We start from the raw sequence: 9676 nt of genomic DNA on the forward strand, positions 1-9676 counted from the left end.
TTATTTTCATCTAAAGTAACAGACACAGAATCAGCACTTTTGAAACAGGGCTGAAACAGAGGGATTATGGGATGCTACATTGCTACATCTGTTGGGTATTTCAAGCAAAACAATTCAGAGACATGTTTTGTATAATTCTGAGACCTATTATATATTATTGAAAAACAGTATAATAGGAGACCTTTAAGATAAAATAACAGTAGTAGTAAAAAGACGATATAAACGTCTGTTTAGGGCCCATGTTAATACTTAACTATACAAAATTAAGAGAAAAAACCACCTCACTCTCATTAGAAAAGTGTATTTTATTGATAGGGTTAGAGTGGCATGAGACTTGGCACAGGGATGAATTTTAAGGTGAGGAAAAAAAGATTACACAAAAATACATCTAAATCATAAAAAGGTCATCTTCATTGGAAAAGCAGTGATTTGAAACACATTCAGAATGGAAAAGAATACTCAATTTCTACAACCATTTACATATACAGAGATAAACCTGAATATTATTTACATGGCAACAGATTACAGTATATACAAAGCCAGAACTGGAAGCAAACTAAAGCTCACAGGAGCTTTATTCTGGGAGAAAAAAACTAGACACTGTTGATGTTAAAGCATAGGGTGATTTGGCAGGAAAAAAACATTTTAATAAAAAAAACACTGGCTCCCTACAGAATAGACTTGAAGTTCAACACTAATAACAAATTCAAAAATGTTTTTTAAAGGGGACTTCTAAATAAAACAAGATGGCTTGTGGAATATAATTAAATCTTCAAGGTTTTTAACAAAGATGACTTGAGACACAACTCTGTCAGTTACACCTTACTATTACAATGTTGGTTACAGTATTATCATAAAATCTAGAGCAAATCTCTGTACATCTATTAACAGACATTTATCATCCAGGAAAACAGGGGAGGTCTGTCCCTTTACAAGGCATCTAATCAGAGATGGAAAGAAAATAAGGAGAGAAAAGGGGGGATTCTGGGTCAACATTCAGGGGTCAACGCCATGAGGATACAGTACCAAAACCACCCAGCTAACTGTACTCAGAACTGGCCGAGTCTCACTGCTCTGCCACCCAGATAAAGATTAAATTATTCAGTTAGTTCACCAACAACAACATCAGCATTAAACGCTGGTTCTGATTCAAACCTGAGAAAACAGTGGACTGCATGTTCACTTGCTGACACACCTGCCTAATGTGCCATTTAAGGTAATGTTGTCCTAAACAACTAAAAAACAGAAGGACATGAAAACTTGCGTCTTAATTATCCGTCAAAGGCAGCTAGGATCAGCTTTTAATTCTATTGAGGCACAAATGCAGGATATAAACAGTGATTAGGTCTACATAAGACATTATATGGAAAGGTTCAGTCTTGTGGTCATTTTATAGCATTTTTCAAGACAAGGTGCCAGTGCTGGAGCCATTTCCAACATCAAATATTGAACCGTTCTGAGCCTCTTTCACCATAAATAAAAATGGTCCTTCTCTCTGCAAAAATGGCCCTGTGACGGCACGTTTAGCCTGCTGATCTCAGGCCGGGATAAGTAATGACTGGGACGGGAGAAGAATGCTGAAATATGAGGAAAATAAAGGACAGTTTTGCAGTCTCCTGATCAGTTGGCAAACCCTACTACAAACTATAGGGGCTTTGAAACAATGTTTAAGATGCAGTACTGGAGGTTGCGGCAGAAATAATGAGTGATTTTGGAATAGTTAAATTCAGTGCTTGGACACAGACTGGCATTATAACACAGGGACAGCTGAGCTTGATGCATTTTGACCATCTAACTGTCATTTGCATACATGTTTAAATATTCGTTCTTGTATTTGTCGTTTGGCAGGTTGTGTATCTGGTTGAGAGGCCATGTGCCCGCTTTGTTCAAAGTTTCCACATCCAGGCGCTGGCATTGGCAACATCACCGGCACCTTGTTAGTAGAAAAGCCGCAGCGAGTCTTTGTGCTGGAAGGCAGCGCTCAGGCCAGAGGAGAGACTCTCGAAACGAAGCAGCACAAGATCAGATGTTATCTAATCGGCATGCTTATAACCACAGACAGTCTGCCCTACTGACTCATTCCCATACCAAACTAACAAGAAGGCTAACTCTTCGAAGAGGAGAGTAAAAACTAATATAAAAACGGCTGAAGAAGAACGCTGACGTCTATCGGATTTTTCTGAGGCTGGTCTCTCCCGAGTCCCCGTCGAGGAGGAGCACAGGGCGGGTTTGTCTATTTTTTCACAGGTTGACAGGGGTCATTGGAGCATGAGCTGCTTGAGGTTGTCGTGCAGGATGGTGTCCTTGACGTCCCGGAACACCAGCCTGATGTTCTCCGTGTTGATGGCCGTGGTGAAGTGGTGGTACAGGGGCTTCACGGTGGCGTCGCGTCTCTTGGCCCGGAAGCACTCCACCATGAACGCCTGGACGTCCGGCAGGTTGTGCTCCTGCCCAGTGTACTCGGGAAAGTAGTCCTTGAGCGCAACGCTCTTCACCTTCTCCTCCAGCAGGTCTGTCTTGTTGAGGAAGAGGATGATGGAGACGCTGATGAAGACGCGGTTGTTGACGATGGTCTCGAAGATGTCTAGTGATTCACGCAGCCGGTTGGTCTGCCGGTCCTCCATCAGCACCTGTAAACGGCAACGGTGGGGTTGAATACAATTGTACAGATAGTACTGTTTTGATTGGTACTAGATTTTATTATTATTATTTTATTAAGTAGTTAAACTGATTGGCTGCGAGGATTCTCTGGCAGAAAAAAAACAGAAGAAGCTAAACTATCCCCAACTTATAGCTAGCCGCACTTTGCTTTTATGCTACAACAGAATTGCTTTCAGGGGACAATAAAGCTTATTGAAGTGAATAATAAACACATTTAAGAAATTCAATCAAAGAATGTTTCCTATACGTTTATTTCAATGGTTCAAACTTTAAAAGATTGTTATCTCCTCTAACATAGGTCACACCTCGAATAGAAAGAGCACATCTTTAATGCATACATTTTTCAAAATAGATGTCAAAAACAGTACTGCTACAAAGAAAAGATAAATAAATTGCAACATTTTTTTCCTGTGTTTATTTCTTGTGTTTCCCCACGACTGAAACATGCCCCTAAAACTGAGCTTCACATCAAGCTGAGAGTTTGTGCAACCTTACTATACCATGGTCAACACAATACATAATTGACTGAATCCGATTTACACTAACATTTACACTTGCTGTAGTATGAATCACAACAGCTCAACCGAATACGAGTGGGTATATAAACAAAGCAAAGACGACTTATCAAAAAGTCACTACACATTATCTGCCTGAACCAACTGATTAATGTTTCACTTATCAGGCTATCAGTGTGTGTGCTTGCTTGTGTACCAAAGATGCCATGGCCAGCATTTGAAACAGTGGTGTGTTTTTTTTTCTTCACCTGGTCGTATTCAGAGGAGGAGACAAGGAAGAGGATGGAGGTGACCGAGTCGAAACACTCGAACCAGCGCCTACGCTCTGACCGCTGCCCCCCCACGTCCACCATCTTGAAGGGAACGCTCTTGATCTCAAAGTCATACTCGTGGATTCCCTTGGTGGGTTTACGAGCCAGCAGGATGTCCTGCTGAGTGGGGAGATAGTTCTGCAGGGGAGAAAACACACAAATGAATACCAGCATGTATATAATATATTTATCTATTTATATAGAACATCTCAAGATGAAAACTAAAATTGTGCTAGTGGACTAAGAAGAATTAGACGTATAACAACTAAAAGTAGAGACATTTTTGTTTTGTATTTAATTTCTAGGCCTTTAATCAGAAGATCTTTCTTTATAGAACATTACATTTTATGAAAACTTATAATATAAGGTGAATATTTGCTAAAGAAAATCCTTATTTTAGCTTCTTCAAAATGTCGATTTTGGGCAGCAATTGGAGGGAAATAAAAACAAAAAAAGAGCAATATAATGCAGATATTAGAGAGCGATTTATGACCTGTTTAGCTTCCTGAAAATAAGTATGCAAACAGGAATAAAGAAGTGTATCTTGAAGTAGATACACATGTATTGTTTACTGTAGTATTGATGTGGGTATCAAGTATCAAGGAATTTCCCTGGTATTGGTATCAATATGCCGTCCCCATTTCCCAGCAGAATATAACACTAAGCAATATCATTAACTAAATGTATGCTGGATCCAGATAAGCATATGTACTGTCCATCTAACAGTAGCATCTTTGGCTAAATGTCTGCGTTATCTTTGTCGTCATCTACCCTTAAATTGTCTAGACAAGTTGCAATATCAACTATAACATGTACACGTCTGAATATAACAATCAGTGCAGAAAGAAACAACTTACCGGCTCGCCAAGCTTATCCAGATTATCCAAGAAATACTTCACTGACTCACCCTGCGACAGGACACAGGAGGAATTTCTGTTAATTCTACACAAATTATTAGATTCAGTTCTTTTAATCATAAACAGCACAGTTAACATACCAACTATAACTATTGCATTCAATAAATGACGTGTTGTAGAAGCAGAATTGTTCTCTCTTCAGCGGACACACACACACATACAGAAGCCAAAGCAGGATGCCAAGTTGTTGGTATTGCAGTAGACACACGTTTGCAAGCGTGTCTTTGATGTGTACTGAAGTGTGGCTACATCTGCATGTGTGGCCGTGTTGACTCATGTTGTGGGGACATGAATCTGTTTACTTAGTCACATTGTGGGGACCGGGCTTCCTTTTGGGGACAAAACGAAATCCCCCACCGCGGTAGATTTTAGTGTTAAGACTTAGGGTAGGGTTTTGGTTTAGGTTATGGTAAGAGTAAGTCCAGAGGAAATTAATGTTAGTCCTGTTATGTCCTTGAAAGTGTGTGTGTGTGTGTGTGTGTGTGTGTGGGGGTGTTTTTTTCTTACACTGTTCATGCGCAATTAGTGCAAGCCCAGGCATGAGGCTGCCAAGACTGGGATGCATTCCTTTATCTGTGTGTGTGTGTGAGTGTGTGTGTGTGTGTGTGTGAGTGTCCTCAACATAAACCAAAAGCTGACTGCAAAAAGCATAGCAGATTTTCCTGGCCATATCTCCTGTGACCAACAACGTCTCTATTATGCCGCCACGCATCATCAGGGGATTGTTTTGCATGTATTTTGCATTAGTGACGCAGTAAACAAACACCCGTGCTCTAAAATTCAAATGTTATCAGAAATAGTGATTATTTATGTTGTAATTGTTTTAGCACCAGCCATTCTCCTCCTGAAAGCTCCTGTACTAACCTTTTGATCTTTTAAAAAAACGAACCTGACCAGAAAAACCTGTGTGTGTGTGCGCACACATGCAAAGTGTGTGCAGGGCTAGGATTACAAGAGGAAGGAGCAGAGTGGCGTGGTGCTACGCTAAAGCTGAAAGAAAGAAGAGTTCTGCTAAGGACAATTCTGATTCTTGCAACATTTCAGGCTTTGCCACGAGTTAAAAAGCTCAAATCTGACGAGGACTGGTGGTTTTGAAATAGTCATAAATCAGTTTGATAATAAAAAAATAAAAAGGAGAAGAGAAACAAGTAGAGCAAATCACTCTGTTTCTGTTCATTTGAAAGCATGAAGACGCCGGCAGTTTATACAAGAGCGCTGAGAAAGCAAAACTGAAACATAAGAATACCTAGCAATGTCAGCGTGTCATTTGAATCGTAGCCACCGGACACTTGAGCAGATCTAATATATTTTACCTTTTTTTCACAAGAATGTGTTGCTAGATTTATATAAAAAAAAAAAACCGAGAGGCAAATGTTTATGGGTGGTTCTAAAGAGCAGCTCTGTGAACTTTGTACTCAGCAAAGCGACGAGGATATATGTGCGTTTCAGCCTGTGCATGCGTTTTCCATGATAATTAACAAGCGAGCCTGGGGGCACGTGTGATTTGTGATGCAAATACTTTAAAAAGGCCTGGTCAAAACACAATGGGTTCTATCTGCTGGCAGAAAAACAAATTAGCCCTCGCAAACAAGGGCTGGGAAAATGTAAATAGCTTGCCACACAGCAAGTCTTCAGCTGCTGCCTCTGGGTCTCCAGTGTTATCGTCTGAATGGGAGAGTGATGCTCCCAGATTTGAGTTTTAATTTGAATTAAGACCGAATATCAATGTTTTATACAACAATATCATCTTCACTTTATATGGTAACTATTGGTTATGATAATTGATCAGACTGGGACAAATTCAGAAAATAGTTTGGAATTTTGTCCTTTCTTCAAAGGAAGGAAGATATTTGTTTGGTCCAAACCTCCAAAAATATTAAGATTCTTGTTTATTAAGGAGACATTTTTCTTAATAATAGCCTATAAAATGGTAATGGGCTTAATCTATAAAGCGCTGTATCCAGTCTTGACGACCCCACTCATTCACCCATTCATACAGTGCCATTTGCTCAGGTTAACATTCACACACCGTTTGCCATGCCATCGGGAGCAACATGTTGACAGCAAGGGCTGGCATCGCACCCTCAACCTCCAGAACGAAAGACATTACATTACATTTACATTACATGTAAAGACAACCGCACTCCCTCACAGTCACGGTCAAAAATCTGTTTCACAGACCAAGTTTTTCATTTAGAGTGATATAAAGAAACATGTGTGGTATTAGTGCTATAAATTACAAAAGGATTGATTTTTTCTTTGTTAAATGGAACTTCAAGTTTCTAAAATGAATTATAGACTTTTTGTTTCCCCATTATAAAAAATGGCCGTGGAGCTGTATTTCACTTAAATATTTATTTTCCCAAATATGATTGAAAATAAGTCCTACATGCACACAGAACGCGTGTCCTTGTACTTGTGTAACTAGATGTGTGTAAGCAGCAATAACGCTGAGTGGGGAGAGCCGGGGCTCTTTTTGTAAGCATAAAGCTGTTTAACTACAGATCAACATTCCAGCTCTTATTCCCCCTTCTGTCTGCAAAACAAGCAGTGTGTGAGACTGCTAACAAAACGCCATTGAGAACTGTTCAGCCTTATGCAACTGACAGGAAAATATAGATTTTCTGCTTGTGTCGCATTACTGACAGCAACTTGGAGAAGTTCTCCTCAAGTGCTGGAGATAGCGTGGAAGGTTCATCACATGACCGGACTGCTCACATACAATGAAAGAAATGTAGTTTCTTAAAAAAAATGGCGGCAGGTTGTGAAAGTAATGTAAGGCCAAATAAGAGCACAGGGAGGTGCCATTAAGGACACGTGAACGTACTGGCGACAACAGATGTTATTTATGGGGAAAATGTCAAGTGTGTTAAAACATGCATTCTGACAGCCGAGACATAAGGAGTGGGGAGAGGTATAAACAGGAAGCTGAGTCAATCACATGTCTGCAGCTCAAAAGAGAGAGAGAAGCAGAGCAAGTACTACTCAGGGAGAGAGGAAAGGGAGGATGAATAAAGAAGAAAACCAGTTTCACTTTCTATTCCCACCACAGCCTTGGTAAAAGCCACATTAAATACAAAATGCAGACCATGGCTAAGTTTCAGCAAAGCTACATCAGTGTGTCACCTACCAGCTGAAACTCCCTACGACGATCATAGGCGTACTGTATACCCGAGTCGGCCCACAGAGCTTTGATGGCTGGCAAGTACCGCAAGAAGACGGACGTCTCCAGCTGACCGATGGCCATCTTGGCCGACCGGGTGTCGAATGCCATCACACTGTCTCCATGCTTCTGGTTGTCAGTGTCACCCCACGGGATGTGCAGCTTCTCGCGGGCGTCCACCAACACACGTATACCTGGAGAGGAAGTGAAGAGAGGCCCCTATGTTAGAATTTACCAGGCCACATGTGAATGAAACCTAAAGTGGAAGAGAGACTAGTAGGGCAGGTGAACAGAAATAACAGGTGTCTTAAAAACGTGTCTTGTCTGACGAGAGTAATTTAGCAGAATGTAAAAAAAAGGGAAACACAAAACTATATCAGAATTATTTATGCAGATTTCACAGTATTTGAAACTGTGACAGTAATAACAATGAACCCAATAAACATGCAAAGGATTTTTATATAAATATTACATTTGTATTCATAACAAAAAGACTTATGATTTGTTTTACTAATTTTTTTTGTTTTTGCACAATTATTTGTAGTTACTACCAAAAATGTTTAAAAAAAAATCTAATGATTGTTTTTACGAGATTAGTACCAAACTAATATTTGTTCTAAGTTTTAAGAATACCTATTGAAGGCTGGGGCGTCTCTGTAGCACAATAATAATACAAATACAAATAATATTTTGACATTTTCTGCCTTAAACATTGCACTCCCTGTTTTATTAGATTTTGGACTCGTCCATATTGTGTTTTAATAGAATGTCGATAAATTGTTAAGTGCTAGTTAAGGAAATACTTCATTTTGCAAAGGGTGAAACTTTTTTTAACCTTAAAATAACGTTTTATAACATTGTTTTTAAAACAGTCAGGGCGGTATTTACTTATAAAACTGCATTTTAGGTCGTTTTGTTTACACTGAATTCATTAGCATTGCAAGTTGTCCCTGTTATTTAGAATACTCCCTGTACATACATAAGAGTGGAAAAACAGGAACACCTTACAGCACAGTGGTGGGTTTTACCCTCCATTAGCTACATCCATGTTAGTTGTTGAGCAACAAAACTTGCCGATGGCCATTTGAAACTGTTTGCGAGTATAAACTATGATAAAAAAAAAAAACTATGTTGTAGCTACACGGCTATACACTCCTTCAAAAACCGTGATATTTATTCAGAAAAACGGTTCATGGGTGTGCCGACAGCAGATGTAGACTGTTTATGTCCTCTCACCAAGCGCTGCTAAACAGATGTGGAAACTTTCCCATCCATTTTAACCGCCTTTAGTCGCAGAAACACGGCTTATCTCGCCACCTGATGTACCTTTGGTTAGCAGCGAGGTTACCTTTGATAACATTGCTGTATATTGTGGCTCTAAACTCCTCCTGGGCTTGATGGTCGAAGTCCTGGCCGTGGATGATCCGCATTTGTTTGAGGAAAGTCGACTTGCCGCTCTCGCCAGCGCCGAGCAGCAGGATCTTCACCAGCCGCTTCACGTACGTTTTCTCCCGGGAGAGACATCTATCGATCTCTTTGGACTTTCGAAGCTGATCAACCTCGCCCCCGTTCAGCAGGCAGACGGGTAGACAAACTTTTAACACGGACCTGGTCGGCAGGAAATCCGCCATGTTCGCACAAACTTCATCGATGCTAATTTGATGCGCGTTCGCGGGGCGCAGGCACGGGACCAAGCCCCTTCCCTAAACTCAGGAAGTAGTACTGCTGACAGTTTACCACCAATCTTAAATCTCTTTATGCAGTGCTATGTGTGTGTTCTTTACTCACACAAATAAGACATTTTATTTAAAGAACGTGTTGGCCCGCACAAATATAACTACATGAGGTTAAAGTAGGAATAAGTCATTTAAAGTATGAATAACTAGCCATAGCGGACTTAACGACACTATCACAGAGTTTATCATTAAAACTCTCTACTATATAGACATGTGAAACTCAACTTAGACGCTGTTTATGGTGTTTGAGTGAGTTTAAGTGTTCGGATAATCAAAAATACACGAGTTTACTTTGTAAAACGCTAGATTTGTAAAACACTGGTGGTGCCATGTCGTCATCTGCTGGTGAATATTGGTAATTGCACACCTAATA

At 40.1% G+C, this 9676-nt stretch overlaps 1 protein-coding gene across 1 annotated transcript; it reads right to left on the reverse strand.

Moving 5' to 3' along the window:
• Window positions 1–285: 285 nt before the first annotated feature.
• LOC117473605 (guanine nucleotide-binding protein subunit alpha-13-like) lies at window positions 286–9256 on the reverse strand. Its single transcript, XM_034119277.1, has 5 exons — window positions 8916–9256; window positions 7535–7761; window positions 4345–4395; window positions 3425–3625; window positions 286–2630 (listed from the first exon to the last, which is right to left on the reverse strand). The coding sequence occupies exons 1-5, from the start codon at window positions 9196–9198 to the stop codon at window positions 2259–2261; spliced, it is 1134 nt and encodes a 377-aa protein (XP_033975168.1). The 5' UTR covers window positions 9199–9256; the 3' UTR covers window positions 286–2258.
• Between the last annotated feature and the right edge of the window lie 420 nt (window positions 9257–9676).

This window comes from Trematomus bernacchii, unplaced genomic scaffold, assembly GCF_902827165.1.
Source record: "Trematomus bernacchii unplaced genomic scaffold, fTreBer1.1, whole genome shotgun sequence".
Classification (NCBI taxonomy): domain Eukaryota; kingdom Metazoa; phylum Chordata; class Actinopteri; order Perciformes; family Nototheniidae; genus Trematomus; species Trematomus bernacchii.

Coding starts and splice junctions, on each gene's coding strand:
- LOC117473605 (XM_034119277.1), bottom strand. CDS start 9,198: ATGGCGGATTTCCTGCCGACCAGGTCCGTGTTAAAAGTTTGTCTACCC. Junction 3,626..4,344: donor TGGATAAGCTTGGCGAGCCG/GTAAGTTGTTTC, acceptor TCTCCCCTGCAG/AACTATCTCCCCACTCAGCA. Junction 2,631..3,424: donor CCTCCTCTGAATACGACCAG/GTGAAGAAAAAA, acceptor TGCCGTTTACAG/GTGCTGATGGAGGACCGGCA.